Source organism: Schistocerca serialis, chromosome 4, assembly GCF_023864345.2.
Source record: "Schistocerca serialis cubense isolate TAMUIC-IGC-003099 chromosome 4, iqSchSeri2.2, whole genome shotgun sequence".
Classification (NCBI taxonomy): domain Eukaryota; kingdom Metazoa; phylum Arthropoda; class Insecta; order Orthoptera; family Acrididae; genus Schistocerca; species Schistocerca serialis.
Window position 1 is genome coordinate 322,389,437 of NC_064641.1, and position 16,654 is coordinate 322,406,090.

The following is a 16,654-nucleotide window of genomic DNA, read 5'->3' on the forward strand; positions in this document are numbered from 1 at the left end:
AAGTAGAAGCGGCCACGAGCGGATACTACGAAAGGCTCTACAGGGAGGCAATCGAAATCGCTAAACACCCAAATAATTTCAACCTAAAGGAGGAGGGTGGTGGTGGTGGTGGTGGTGGTTAGTGTTTAACGTCCCGTCGACAACGAGGTCATTAGAGACGGAGCGCAAGGTCGGGTTAGGGAAGGATTGGGAAGGAAATCGGCCGTGCCCTTTCAAAGGAACCATCTCGGCATTCGCCTGAAACGATTTAGGGAAATCACGGAAAACCTAAATCAGGATGGCCGGAGACGGGATTGAACCGTCGTCCTCCCGAATGCGAAAAGGAGGAGGGCGTCAAATTAAACGGTATATGGATGCCGGTGTTAAAGAAGATGTGTACCACTCGTCCACTACTGGGTGATGGCAACGGCGATCGACGGCGACGGACAGCGGCCAATTGCACTGACGTTTTCAAAACACGTGACGTCACGCCGCGGCGCGGGGGCGCGCGGACACGGAATTTAGCGGCAGTCAGTAGCGAGCCAGTGTGTGTGTTGGACCTTCCATCAAGCTACGGACCCCCTTGAAGATGTCTCCCGCAGTCGGAGACGAAACGTTGGGAATCACCACAGAATTCATCAACCGACCGCGGCATAACAGCCCGGATAATTATAATGGACATGATATTTCCGGCCGTGAAAGTTTACATTTTAGTATCAGTGGTGAAGCTGTCGTTTGTACTCAGGTAACTCACCTGAAAACGTTTCGGCCGTAATTATTACCGCACGACAAAAATTAACAGACTTTGAACGCCGAATGCTAGATGGTGCTAGACGTACTGCACATTCCATTTCGGAAATCGTTAGGAAATTCAGTATTCCACGATCGACAGTCAGGAGTGTGCCGAGAACATCAAATTTCTGGTATTACATCTCACTATGGAGAACACAGTGGCCGACAGCCTTTACATAACAATCGAGAGCAGGGGCGTTTGTGTGGAGTTGTAAGTGCAAACATACAAGCAACACTTCGTGAAATAACCGGAAAAATCGATGTGGAACGTACGGTGAACGTATTCGTTAGGAGAGTGCGGCGTAATTTGGCGTCGGTGGGCTATTGCAGCTGACGATCGACGCGAGTGTCTTTGCTAACAGCACGACATCGCCTGCCGCGCCTGCTATGTCGGATGGGTCCTGGACGACTGGAAAACCGTTGCCTGATAAAATGAGTCCCAATTGCAGTTGGTAAGAGCTGATGGTAGGGTCCAGTGTGGGGCACCCAGCGAGGACAAGTACCTAAGCTGTGCAAGCTGTTGGTAGCACCAAAATGGTGTGAGCACTGTTTAGAAGCAATTCACTGGGTCCTCTGGTTCAACTGAACCGATCTTTGACTAGAAATAAGAATTTTCGGCTACATGGAGACATGTGCAGCCATCTGTGGACTTCATGTCCCACAATAACGTTGGAATTTCTATGGATGACAATGCGACATTTTACAGAGCCACAAATGTTCGTGATTGCTTTTAAGAACACTCTGGGTAGTTCTAGCGAATGATTTGGCCACCCACATGAACCAGAATGAATCCAATCAAATATTTGTGGGACATAATCGAGATGTCAGTTCTTGCACAAAATCCTGCACTGGCCTCACTTTCGCTGGACGGCGATAGGGGCAGCATGGCTCAATATAATTCTAGGGGACTGCGAGCGACTTCTTGAGTTCCATCACGTCGAGTTGCTACACCAAGTCGGGCAAAAGGAGAGACGGTACTGGAGGTGTAACATGACTATTGTCACCCTTGATGTACTTGTGACGACTTCATCTGCAGCTGATAAGACACACTATAACATAGGCCTGATGTCTGATATCATGCAGGAAATATAAAACAATCCTCCTTGCCAGCATGAAATCTTTCAAAATCTTGTCGTACTGTATTGACTTGTGCATGGATGACTCAGCTGCTTATTAAAGATGGACAGCTCTTTGGATTCGAATACATTGATATACATAGATGCTAAAGAACTCGATTACCAGACTACCTGGATTCTACTCTTGGTGTATGTCTACAACTTTACAACGACCTAGTGTGGACTGGATTTGTGAACTTTCAAGTAATAATTATGTATAAAGCATTGCTGTGTAATAGTGTTCCTTGTGCTTCAGTAGGTATCGGCAAAAACATCAACTGGTGAGACGATGGGCGTGGAAAACACTTTTCATGTCCCTTGACAAGAAGGGAGACTCGTATACAGACTGGACGTCACTTGAGGACTTGAATTACTGCATCATGGATTGCAGGAGACTTTAGAGATATTAACAAGCTATGACGACGATATTCACAAGTTTTTCGACCATAACAAATACAGTTGTGATATAGGCGAGTGCGACGAAATATGGATACTGCTGCACGTGCTCTCAGAAGAACTTGATAGGAAATGGGAAAGAAAACACTGTATGCAAGTTCACAATTTGCAATTCAGTGCACCCACAACGCAGGGACTGTAGCCTCACTTATCCTATTATACACGATAAAACTTCCTACAATGAAGGGTGAGCAGGAAACACCGCCATGTTTTATTAAACACTTTGAGAAGCCCGTTAATGAAAACTGGTCACTTTCTGAAGTTCATAAAACCATGTTTCTGTGCTGTTATCTACAAGGACCACCTGTGAAATGTTGCCAGGGATCATAGTGTCTGTCAAAGCCTACGAGGAGAAAAATGGTCACTGCTCAAAGCCCTTTATGGCAGTAAGAATAGCGTTATGCAGGCTACCATGGACACTTAAGATGGTATTAAATCTACGTTTGAGTAAGAAAAATTTATCTTTTATCGACTGCATTTGTCATATTCAATATCTACGGGCTCTCGGCGAGACATGAATGTTTACAGTGAAGTACTCGGACTGAAGGTTCGTAGGGTATTCCTCAGCGATATATGCCGTTCTTGGGTCAGTATTGTTAAGCGAGAAAATCTGACAAAAGGCAGTATCCATAAACTAAAGTAATTACGGTGACAGATTCAACGGAGCTATTATCACAAAAAATTCTGTTAAGTACCCACAGCATTTCTGCTCCTACATCGACGGCTCTAAAGCCAGAAGCAGATTTCGAGCACCTGTTAAGAAAATTAATCTTAGAAACAGGTAGCATTCTGTGTTTTCGATGAATCTCGTGACCACTAGACTCTTAATTCTAAAAATTAACACACATATCAGCGAAAACAGAGTCTGAAGAGCGTTTACCGATGACCAACAAGGGATACAAGAAATACAACATCTGGAAGAAAGGCATGCTTCTGTGCACATATCGAACGATCATACTCGTAAGGCTTGGGGAGGCCATTTAAAAATTTGCTTTTGTGCCAAATAGACGTCACCATGCCAAATTTCCATTTCAGCTGACAGTTTCACGGCCTATTTCCGGACTAACGGGTGTGAGGCACCTGACCTGATGAATAGGATATACTGGAAATCCTTCTGTCAAGCACACTGACAGCCAACAGAGTCACTGTTTCCAAATTTCACTTCCAGGCAAGTTCTTAATGTTGGTGCTGATTAGGCCATTTTAGACGGTTTTCGGACGAGGCACGTGCCCTTCATTACCATTTCGAGAGTGCTCGCTTGTTCACATGTGTGCCAATGGTCCCATATGATTCTACCGATTCTCAAGCAGAAAAATTACTCTGGATAATAATAATTGGTAGTACGGGGGGTGAATGATTTTCAGTGACATTTTCCTTAAGTTTAACTAGACGAAACTATAAAATGTCATAGTTTTAAAGGCAAGCACAATTTGTAATCTCTTTCGTATGTTATTAACTTTAGAACAGTAGGAAGGATGTACCAACACTAACATTTTGATGCGATCGACTTGTGCATTATGTGAATGAACCAATCCGATCGGAAAATTACTGACTGAGCAGCGCTGCAGTTGATCTCCAAGGAAATTAATAATCAGATCACAGATGAAGAAATAATTAACGGTAAAAACATTTTGTTCATGACGTGACAGAAAATATGATTAATATATTGCATCAATTGTTGGTACAACTTTACTTATTAAATCGAGACATATTTCGAGAACTGCATGCTTATCTTCAGGGAATTGTCTTCAGACAGCTTGGATTGGTCTATGATGCTTTGGTTGCTGTTTGTGCTAGAACTTACTGGCGTCATTTGCGAAACAAATCTCATGTACTGTTCTCCTAAAGTATCGAGGTACCATAAAGCAAACAGTTTTTTTTTAATTTTAGAGTGAACAACTCGATAACGAAAGTCATGAGGAGTGATAGATGTAAAAAATGGGGATTCAGAGCGTCAAAATCTGGTAAGATTTAGTACTATATGAAACATTACTCTTAAAAATTGAACATTTAGATAGAGCACCAATACCTTAGAGCATACACAGGAGTAGCCTCGGCTGTTATACCACAGAAGACATAGAAGACAAAGGCACTCGTTATACACTGAATAGGAAAGAAAACTGGTACACCTGCCTAACATCTGAAGTAGTGTTGGACGGAACTGACATCCCGCATCCTGCAGGGCTGTTCACAAACCCGTATGAGTACGAAGGGGGGGGGGGGGGGGAGATGTCTTCTGAACAGTAGGTTGCAAGGCATCCCATATATGCTCAATAAGGTTTGGTGGCCAGCGAAAATGGTTAAACTCAGAAGAGTGAATGTCTGGACGTATGGCGCGTCGTATTGTCCTACTATAATTGGCTATGTCTGCCGGAATCCACAATGGCCATGAATGGATGCAGGTGATCGGACTGGATGCTTACGTACGTGTCACCTGCCAAAGTCGCATCGCTCCAACAGTACACCCTCACACAGAGCCTCCGCCAACATGAACAGCCCCCAATCTGTCATGCAGGCCCATGGTTTCACAAGGTTGTCTCCGTACGCGTACACGTCCATCAGCTCGATACAACTAGAAACGAGACTCGTCCGAGCAGGCAACATGTTTCCAGTCATCAACAATCCAACGTCAGTGTTGACGGGCCAAGGCGAGGTGTAAGGCTTTGTGTCGTGGAGTCATCAAGGGTACACGCGTTGACCTTCGGCTCCGACAGCCATATCGATGATGTTTCGTTGAATGGTTCACACGCTGACACTTGCTGATGACTCAACAATGATATCTGCAGCAATTTGCGGAAGGATTTCTCTTCTGTCACGATGAAGAATTCTCTTCAGTCGTCGTTGGTCCCGTTCTTGCAGGATCTTTTACCGGCCGCAGCGATGTCGGTGATTTGAAGTTTTACCTGATTCTTGATATTCACCGTACACTCGTGAAATGGTCTTGCATGTAAGGGTAGAAGTAGTTGATTCTACACGGGACAATCAAAAAGTTTCCATTTGAAGGAGTTGCTGTAGCGTACGTGCAAAGTAGCGCGACCTTTGTGCGTGTACGTAAGCACTGACATGTAGGCTAGGGATTATTGCGTAATTTGTGTCCTTCCGACGTGCTTGCGGTAAATGCTTAAGAGTGAACTATGGCAACGTAATAACCAAATGTGTACAAACAGAAACAAGGAATTGTTATTCCTTTCCTTTCTGGCGAAAGACGAACACCAGTAGATATTCATGTCAGAGAATAAAGAATGTCTCTGGGACGAACGCGTGTCTAAAACCACTGTTGCTGAGTGGTACGGCAAGTACTCTGTTGTTGCTTCACAATAACGCACGTCCTTATATTGGAGATGTCGTAACGCAAACGTTACACCAACTTAAGTGGGATATATATAATGCACAGTGTATGCCCAGACGTCCTTCCTGTCACAATAGAGTTATCAGTTAGCCTAAAGGAGGTAAGTCGTATGCGCCATCTGCCAGTGAATCGTCTGAATGTATTGTGAATGGCATAGTGTTTTGTTCTCATATAGCATATCATGAGGTGGAGACTGTGGTCGAGTCCAGAAATTGCATAAAACAACGATGAAGCGTTCTGAAATCTACACTCAGAACGACCGATGTACAAGAATAACGGTCTAAAATCAGCCGGATGGATTGGAGTCGGGTATGGCTCATCTCCCCGTCTCGAAAAGTAACAGGCAATGTGTAAGGTACACGAACAGGTCAGCGTAGGGCACACACTACCAAAAAAATGGCTCTGAGCACTATGGGACTTAACATCTGTGGTCATCAGTCCCCTAGAACTTAGAACTACTTAAACCTAACTAACCTAAGGACATCACACACATCCATGCCCGAGGCAGGATTCGAACCTGCGACCGTAGCAGTCGCGCACACGCTACCAGGCAAAACCTTCACATCAGAATGGATTGTCGCGGTGAAAGCGCACCGCGGTGGAGTGAATACCTACCTGGGCGGACAGCAGCGGATGAAGTCCCTCCAGCTCCAGTCGCGGCCGAAGGCCTCGCCGTCCTCCAGCGTCTGCGGCAGACCACGGTGCAGCGTCTCCGGTAGCAGCAGGCTGCACGCGCTGCCCGCCACCAGCAGCGCCCCCATCGTCATCAGCGGCAGCACCAGCATCTCCTCCCCCTGTAACGTCACATACCGCATCAAAGGCCCGTACATCAGCGCCAGTGGAGCATAACCATTCAGCAACAGTCACAGCTTACACTAATCAACAGAGCGCCAGTTGTCATAGAGATAGCACCGGAATGATTCTGAAGCCGACCAAAAACGGTGTCACTGGAAAGGGACGCAACGGGCAGGCGATCGAAACGGGTAACCGGTTGTCGACTGGTTGGTAATGCAGTTGCACACATGGTGCAACTCTGAAATGGGGAACTGTGTTTCCCGTGTGCCACGATAGAGGTAAGGAAATATTGTTTGTGGCACCCGTGTATCTTTCTGTCACACTCGAGTTGTCGAGTGCAGATAAATCCTCAGACAAACACTTGGTGCTATATTTTCATTACATACGAATGAGAAAACGAAGGGAGTTCTGCATTCATCCAAGCAACAAGACAATCATAAACTGCAGGCTCTTTGTAGCAGCCGAGCAACTGCAACACTCAGCATCGAAATTCAAAGCTTTTCATAGAATGAGTAAACATCGCTGCTGAGATTTGGTTTCTCCTATCATAACAATACGAACATTAGAGAATGTGTCTGTGTGGAGCATGATGTTAATCTCTTTGAGGTCCGAAAGTGCTGATTACTTTTATAGATGCGGCAAACAAATATAGAAAATTATAAAAGAAAATATAAACTTCACAATGAGCACATTATTAAATGAAGGTACATACATTATTATCGTCTTTCGCAACGCTATTTCCGAACTACACTCCTGGAAATTGAAATAAGAACACCGTGAATTCATTGTCCCAGGAAGGGGAAGCTTTATTGACACATTCCTGGGGTCAGATACATCACATGATCACACTGACAGAACCACAGGCACATAGACACAGGCAACAGAGCATGCACAATGTCGGCACTAGTACAGTGTATATCCACCTTTCGCAGCAATGCAGGCTGCTAGTCTCCCATGGAGACGATCGTAGAGATGCTGGATGTAGTCCTGTGGAACGGCTTGCCATGCCATTTCCACCTGGCACCTCAGTTGGACCAGCGTTCGTGCTGGACGTGCAGAGCGCGTGAGACGACGCTTCATCCAGTCCCAAACATGCTCAATGGGGGACAGATCCGGAGATCTTGCTGGCCAGGGTAGTTGACTTACACCTTCTAGAGCACGTTGGGTGGCACGGGATACATGCGGACGTGCATTGTCCTGTTGGAACACCAAGTTCCCTTGCCGGTCTAGGAATGGTAGAACGATTGGTTCGATGACGGTTTGGATGTACCATGCACTATTCAGTGTCCCCTCGACGATCACCAGTGGTGTACGGCCAGTGTAGGAGATCGCTCCCCACACCGTGATGCCGGGTGTTGGCCCTGTGTGCCTCGGTCGTATGCAGTCCTGATTGTGGCGCTCACCTGCACGGCGCCAAACACGCATACGACCATCATTGGCACCAAGGCAGAAGCGACTCTCATCGCTGAAGACGACACGTCTCCATTCGTCCCTCCATTCACGCCTGTCGCGACACCACTGGAGGCGGGCTGCACGATGTTGGGGCGTGAGCGGGAGACGGCCTAACGGTGTGCGTGACCGTAGCCCAGCTTCATGGAGACGGTTGCGAATGGTCCTCACCGATACCCCAGGAGCAACAGTGTCCCTAATTTGCTGGGAAGTGGCGGTGCGGTCTCCTACGGCACTGCGTAGGATCCTACGGTCTTGGCGTGCATCCGCGCGTCGCTGCGGTCCGGTCCCAGGTCGACGGGCACGTGCACCTTCCGCCGACCACTGGCGACAACATCGATGTACTGTGGAGACCTCACGCCCCACGTGTTGAGCAATTCGGCGGTACGTCCACCCGGCCTCCCGCATGCCCACTATAGGCCCTCGCTCAAAGTCCGTCAACTGCACATACGGTTCACGTCCACGCTGTCGCGGCATGCTACCAGTGTTAAAGACTGCGATGGAGCTCCGTATGCCACGGCAAACTGGCTGACACTGACGGCGGCGGTGCACAAATGCTGCGCAGCTAGCGCCATTCGACGGCCAACACCGCAGTTCCTGGTGTGTCCGCTGTGCCGTGCGTGTGATCATTGCTTGTACAGCCCTCTCGCAGTGTCCGGAGCAAGTATGGTGAGTCTGACACACCGGTGTCAATGTGTTCTTTTTTCCATTTCCAGGAGTGTAGCTTTCAGTATCTGCGTGATTCGTAAAGTCATCCATTTATTGTTGGCCAACTGCTTGCCGAACTATTTTATAAAACTGATCGGCAGCACTATTGTCTTGAAGGCTGTTTTCAGCATCTCGCACTTTATCCTACCGCTTCCCTGACAAATCCCTGCAGCAGTAGCCCGGGAGCTTTTAGTTGTATAAAATGAAATGTTTTCCCAATGTTCACAATCTGCTCGTTCACCTTCAAATCAAATCAATACATAATTGTGTTCGAGGACAAGATACAATTCAGATGACGCTGCAAGGCCGACGCCGAGCCGCTGACAAGTGGTTGGTAACGCGCTGCGAGCGATTCGTTGGTGGTTCGAGTCACTCTGCAGTCGCGCCGTCTGCGAAGCCCTATTTAAATACAGAGGATGAGATTCGCAGTCGACCGGATACCGATTCGCGTCAGCAACGGGCTTCATTTGAGTCGCTCCGCGCACGCAGAACCTAAGCTGTAAGCGATATGTTTATCATTTTAAATAAAGTGTAAAGTACCTTTTTATGCGTAGTAACATATAATCGTCATTTAGGAACACTGTTCTGCTTGTAGATCCGAATTGGGCCACCGAATTTGTTATACAGTAGATACGATTTTGGAACAGATTTATATTGGACTAATAACAATGAGTCACCCACACTAATTTTAGGCATTACTGTATACAAACGTGTAAGTGCATTATTTGACTGCACAGTCGCCTCTTTATGCTTTTTCCCCTTTTGTAAATAGGTCATTCTAGTTAGTATATCTTTTCCAATTTTAGGGTGATCTGTATTATAAACGGAAGATTCACGAATACTAGCCGTCTAACGTTTTACCTTTGTAATAAAATATTCGATCACTTCAGTATGAGTCACTTCATTTTCAGAAGTTTCCCGGTAAAAAATTTTCATATTTTTGCTGACGTATGCGAATTTTTTAAGCTGTAATCCTTCTATGACAAACTGTATATTCCATTGAGTTTATATTTTTAGCAGTATATATGGCCCGCTATTTGTTTCAATCTGGCCCCACGGAAGAGGTTTGTGGGGGAGAGAGTCTTTTTGGCTCCACCAGGGACGCATTTTTGGGATGTTGCCACCTATATTCTGCACGCTTCGGGTTTGCTGCTCATTTCGCAGGTCAGTGACTGACTGCTTACTCCACGCATGCACAATGCAGTTTCGCCACCGCTGGATTTCAGAAACAGAAACAAATACATTTCCTATCTGAGCGCTTAATTTATTTGGTGTTAAGAACCAACCCACGTCCATTTGACCAGTCATTAGAAACCTTTTTGAACACACATTCATAAAAAAAAGTTTGCTAATAGTGTTTGTGCGATTTGCACACTAACATATTTCAAACATTCTTATGAGTTGACTGTGGCCGAAAATTGTGAAGTTACAAGTAATTGCTTGTCAACTCGCACTGTGTATCATATTGCCGGAGCTTGTTCTGTTTTTTTCATGTTAACATTAGTAACTAATTCTTGTCCTTTTTGGATGTATTAGAACACCACAACGGTGGTGTTGACCAGACCATCAGTTAGAGCAGACCAACGTTCACAGATAACAGCGAGTACACATTTCGTTTGCGAGTACAGAAACTGTGAGTTTACACAGCTTGTCATGCGAATTGAATAATTTTAGACTTCGTCAGTGTTCCTTAGCTATATATATTTTGTGCATGTCTCAGTATTTACGAGGCCGTCTTTAGGATGGGTTGGAACTGCGATTGCTGTGGTGATATGCCAGCTGAGTTGTTGACCCTTTGCTGTCAGCTCTAGGTGGCGTTGACTTCGATAGCGCAACTTATGGCTGTTTCAAATGGGCATCACTATGGGGAGGGGGGGGGGGGGCTAGGTGGGGAGATCCGAGGGATGTCCAGGATTATCCATGTGTCTCAGGTCGGTCAACTACTGCGGCAGCCCCGAGTATTGCGCGCACTAAGGTTGATCTCTCACCCATGGTTGAGTAGGCGGTCTTTCCAAGGTATGATCGGCAGTGAGAGACGTTCTGAGAGGCCGATGGGAATTTGTCCTCAGTTTGTCTGACAAACAGGTTTTGGACGCTATCTATGGCCAATCGAGTCATTGAGGCAGATGAGGTCGCTTGCCTGTTCCAGAGGAATGCTGTCAGCCTGCATGGTCTGGGAATCCATATAGGATGGGATTACTGGCAGTTGGCAGCTCATAATGGGACCCCTTAGGTATAAAGCTTTGAGGGAGGGGAAGGAATCCAATGTGCAGACTGCGTGCTTACTGAGAGGAGTTATTCCAGATGAAGAAGGAAGTCTTCTCGATGTTTGGAAGCAGTGGGTGCAGCCAGATGCAGGTGGTGGCTCGTGTTTTTACTAATTACATGCGTCGCTATGGATCAGAAGAGATTATCTCTGTTTTCAGGCAGCTATTTGAAATAGTAAAAAATAGCCTTTCTGACGAAATGAAGAAGGAGGTCAACATGTGTCGTACAGTCGATAGAACCGACTGTGGTCCTTTCGGAGACAGCTGAGTGGACCGTCTGAGTCAGACGTTCTGACGGGTGTGCGGGTGTGTGCGTCACAGATTCCTCCACTTGCGCCATAGGTTGGTGGGTTTCCGGGTTCTGCTAAATAGGAGTCCACTATATATAGGAAGTGGCTACACGCTTAGCGGTGGTTGTGTGGAGGGGACTGGATGGTTATTTTAGGTTAGACGGTGTAGGAAACGTTGAAAAAGGGCTTCACTTTCACAGTGTGTAGGAAAAAGGCAGGCAGAATATAGACATAAGAACAATGAATATTATAGCTGTAAATGTGGTAGCAGTGTTGGAGAAGTACCAGACTTCCAAGCGCTAATAGGAAGCACTGAATCTCAAATAGTCATAGGTACGAAAATCTGGCTTAAGTTGGAAAAACATTCATCGGACATTTTTACGAAGAACCTATCTGTGTTCAGAAAGAGTAGAATAATACAGCCGGTGGAGAATAATTCATTGCTGTTGAAGTAGTTTACCTTGTAGTTAAACTGAAGTAGGCAGTTCCTACGAGTTAATACTTTACAACAGCAATAAATTAATAATTAGGTCCTTTTACTGGCCGCAGGACTCAGATGATTCAGCTGCTGAACAGTTCAAAGAAAACTTGAGTCTCATTTCAAATAGGTACCCCAATAATAGAATTACATTTTCTCATGACTTCAAACTACCCTCGATATGTTGGCGAAATTACTGTTTAAAGTCGGTGGTATGCATAAAAGATCATTCGGTGGTAGGCATAGAACTTCTTCCGAAACCGTACTGAATGACTTCTGTAGCACCATTTCTCATATGGATTCGCATCTTTTCCGGTTTTTCCACTGTCCGTGTTTCGCTACCGTGCAGTGCTGCGCTCCAGAAATTTATTCCTCAAATTAAGGCCTATGTTCGATACCACCTCTAGATTTCTCTTGACCAGGGATGCCGTTTTTGCCAGTGTTAGTCCGCTAATCATGTTCTCCTTGTTCAATCCGATGTGGGTTATTTTGCTGTCTAGGTAGCACAATTCCCTATCTTCATCTACTTCGTGATTCCCATGTTAAGTTTCTCGATATTCTCATTTCTCCTACTTCTCATTACTCACGTCTTTCTTCGATTTACTATTAACCGATATTCTGTACTCAATATACTATTCAATCCACTCAGCAGAAACCTTAATTCTTATTTTTATCACTTGCGACTGCAATGTAATCAGCGAATCTCATCATTGACGCCCATTACATATCTCATTTTAGTTCCTCTCTGTAAGCCTACTTTTATTTTCGTTGTTGCTTCTTCTACGGATAAACTGAAATGTACGGACGAAAAACTTCATCCCTGTCATTTTTAATCCGAAGAATTCGTTCTTGGTCTTGGTCTTGTACAAGTATCGCCCGTCTTTCTCTACAGCTTAAACCTATTTTTATCAGAATTTCCAACGTCTTGTACCATTTTACATTGTGGAACGATTTTTCCAGGTCGATAAAACCTATGAAAATATCTGGATTTTTCTTTAGTCTGGCTTCCACTCTCCAACCCAACGTCATAACTGACTCTGCATTGTCTTTACCTTCTTAAAGAAAAACTGGTCGTCATGTAACACATCCTAATTTTTCTTTATCATTCTTCTGCACAATATCCTTCTAAACAACTTGGACGAATGAACTGTTAAGCTAATTATACGGTAATTCTAGCACTTGTTGACTCTTACGATCTTCGAAACTGTGTGGATGATGTGTATTTGAACGTCAGGTCGTATATAACCAGACTCGCATATTCTTCACAAAATATTAACAGCCGTTCTGCTGCCACTTTCCCTAATGGTATTAGAGATTCTGATTGAATGTGTTCTGTCCCTTCAGCCTTATTCGATCTTAAGTCGTCCAAAGCTCTTTTATATTCTGATTCTAGTACTCGATCCTCTATATCTTCTATGTCGTCTCATATTTTTTCTTCAATCAGGTCACTACACAGGTCTTCCCATTATAGGAGCCTTCATTATGGTCTTTCTATCTATACGGCCTCTTCTCTCATTTTAACAGTGGAATTCCCGCTGCACTCTTAATGTAACCATACTTGTTTTTAATTTCACTGAAGGTTATTTGGATATTTCTATATGCTGAGTCAGTCCTTTCTACAGTAATTTCTTTTTCGACTTCTTCGCATTTTCATGCCGTCTTTTCGATTTAGCTACCGTGAACTTTCTAGTTACTTCATTCCTCAATGACTTGTATTTCGGTATTCCTTAATCTCCCTGAATATTTTTGTACTTCCTTCTTTCATCGATCAAGTGAAGTATTTCTCTACTACCCATGTTTTCTTTGCAGTTACCATCCTATACCTACGTTTTTCATTCCTGAGAGTGACTTTTTGAGAAATGTATACCCCTCTTCTACTGAACACCCGACTAACTTATTACCTACCGCAGTACACATACCCTCAGATAAATTCGAGCGTATCTCCTTCTTTTTCAGTACTTTCGTATCCCACTACCTTGCACATTGATTTTTCCTGGCTAGCATTTTAAACTTCAGCCTACTCTTTCACTCCTAAATTGTTATCTGAGTCTACATCTGCTCGTGGATACGCCTTGCAATCCAGTATCTGATTTCGGAATCTGTGCCTGATCATGAATTAATCTAACCAGGCTCTTCCCTTGTCTCTATGCCTTTTCCAAACACACCTCCTCCTCTTGTGATTCTCGAACAGAGTGTTAGCCATTACTAGCTGAAATTTGTTACAGGACTCAGTCTTTCTCCTCTTCCACACATTGTCCCAAGAGCAAATTCTCCTGTAACATTTCCTCTATTCCTTCCCCTGCAACTGAATTTCAGTCCCCCATGGCTACTAGATTTTCATCTCACTTTATTAACCTTTCAATATCCTTATATACTTTCCCTCTCTCTTCATCTTCAGCTTGGGACGTTGGCACATACTCTTGGACAATCCTTGTCTGTTTTTGTTTACTGTCGATTCTGATAAGAACAACCGTATCACTGAACGGTTCACAGTAATTCACTCTCTGCGCTACCTTCCTATTCATAGCGAATCATACTCCAGATATACCATTTCTGCTTCTGTTGATATTACCCTTAACTCTTCTGAACAGAAATCCTCGTCTTCTTCCCATTTCACTTCACTGACCCCCCGCTTTAACTAGCCTGAGCCTTCGCATATCCTTTTTCAAATTTTCTATCACATTCAACCTTCTGACGTTCCATGCCTCGACTCGTAAAAATGTTGTCCGTTTGTAACACCACAGCTCTTATGCTGTATGGATTCATTTTGCTTTATTTAATGTTACATTGTTGATCGCCTGTGAATGTGTTCAAATCGATAGCATAAAATTGTGTATTCTTTTCTTTGTCAAACCTTTGATGTCGTGATTTGATTCTATGCAAAGTAGTGTATCTGTAACTTAAATTCTTTGTCCCATTTAGAGGGAACAAAACTTACTGTATATGATTGTAATTTAGTGTGAATAATTTTTGTAGAAGTGTCAATATGTGAAAATGTTCTGTTTTATTTAATGTATTTGTTTGCTGTTACGTAAACTGCTGATCCTCACTTAGGGCTCTTAGTTATTCTGTATGTAAACGATGTAGTGGTTCCCCTCGGGAACAGAACTGTGTAGCGCGCGCAAATTGTGGTTGGCCTAGGTCGAAAAGGTGGAACTGATAGCCAGTCGGAGACGAGCCACCAGTTGGAAAGGAGCTACCAGTCTGTGCACTGTCAATATAAAGGTGCATATCATGCTGATTCAGAGAGAGGCTTTTACTGCTTCTTTCCAATGCCTCGGATGGGTGGATAAATAGCTGGATCTATTCTGGAATTTGTAGGAATCATCGCCATGAAGATACGATAAAGTCCGGCAATTCTACCTGTAATTCCACCTACCAACATGCAGTTGCCACCACATTGCGCAATCACTGTAACGTAATACTGTATTGATGTACAGTGAAGGATCAGCCTAATGGATGTGTTAGTGTGCTGAAACATAAGGTAATTCATATCGGAACTTATTTACCTACCTTGATTTTACTCCTCATCATAACACCTCTCAGGGTCCTCTCCGTTTGAAGTAAAGTGATTACCGAGTGTCCTTACTGAAAGTACGTTGAAGCCTAGAGCTTTGTTAAATAATGCCTCTTGAACTTATTAGAAAGATAGTTAAAGATAATGTGGTAACAGAGTGAGTTAAAGCAAATGTTATTTGTCCAATAATAATTTTCCTATTGAAACTGTTATTTAAAGTGCTGTTACCAACTTCAAACTTTAGGCTGAGTCTTATAAAGTAAATGATCACGTTGTTGTCTGTAGTAAATTCTAAAAAGGAGAGTCAGTTCCTTGCAATTTTGTCAACATTGTGTTTCGTTGTAGTAAAAGTGAGAAAGCTGCAGTTGTGAAACGTTACATTCTGATGTATGCCAAGTGTTTGTCTCTCTTGTGTGCATATTAACAGTATAAAGACCACTCAGTTTGTGTAAACCCTGAAAGTGATAGTATTTTTCTGTACCTGTTATAATTTTGAAAATAGTTCCTGCTGCTCTAACTGTTAGCTTCAATCTTAAAACATATGTGTGTTAGAGTTCATTGCACTCGCGTCTTGCTAAGTCTAGGTTGTGTCTGTTGTGTTGTCCATTATAGTTACTTATACCTACTTTCATAAACGAGAATGTTAATCTTTCTCTTGCCTAATTAGGCTGGCGACCGTTTCCCTTATTCTATAAACAGTAGAGCTAGGCAAAATTTTGTTTGTCACTATTCCAATATTAACGTAATTCTGACTTTCATTTCCGATAAGCCACTTCCATTAGGAACAATACGGTCAACTTAACAAAATTCCTCTCAGAGGGTAACACTACTCTGTTGCTTTGTGCCATAGTTACTTTTACAAAATTGTTTTATGTTACAACCTGCTTCTGGCATTGAGGTTATGGTACAGTAGTTAGCAGACGGAAAGTGTTATACGTGGCGCCGCGTGACAGGACGTTGTTCAGTTTGCACCTACAGATGGAAAAAATTATAAGCAGTTAGCATTTTACAAACATTGAGTGAACATAAAACGTCCAGCGGCACGAACCTGTACATTACCTGACAGAACTGGTAGTGAAAGTACAGTTTAAATTAAAAATAAAAGGTGTCAGTACTTAATAATAGCTAAAATGGACAGGAAACTAGAAATAAATCTAGACACGCGAGAGCAGAATGCAACCGAGAGCAGTTCAAGCAGCACACCAACAGATGGCATGACGCGCGAGTTAAATTACGTACGTTATCACGCAGACATCAATAAACAGATCGAAGCTATGTGTGTCGCGCGTACTAAGCAAGACAATATGGGCGATGTTGTCGAAGACAGTGGTTATGTCAATGAATCGCGGGATATGTTCGAATCACCAGAAACTGAGAGGGGTGTAGAATCTGAACACGAAAATGCAGTTGAAACCAAAAGTGAAAAGACACCAGATGTGACTGATTTGTTAAAAATGTT

The 16,654-nt window shown here is 43.9% G+C and overlaps 1 protein-coding gene across 1 annotated transcript in view; it reads right to left on the bottom strand.

Moving 5' to 3' along the window:
• Window positions 1-16,654, bottom strand: part of LOC126474434 (beta-alanine transporter-like) — a gene marked incomplete at its 5' end in the record, with an annotated part of 833,602 nt that overhangs the window by 32,891 nt on the left and 784,057 nt on the right. Inside the window, one exon of the mRNA XM_050101905.1 lies at window positions 6,307-6,485. Coding sequence (XP_049957862.1) covers window positions 6,307-6,485 — 179 coding nt within the window. The remainder of the gene's footprint in view (window positions 1-6,306; window positions 6,486-16,654) is intronic.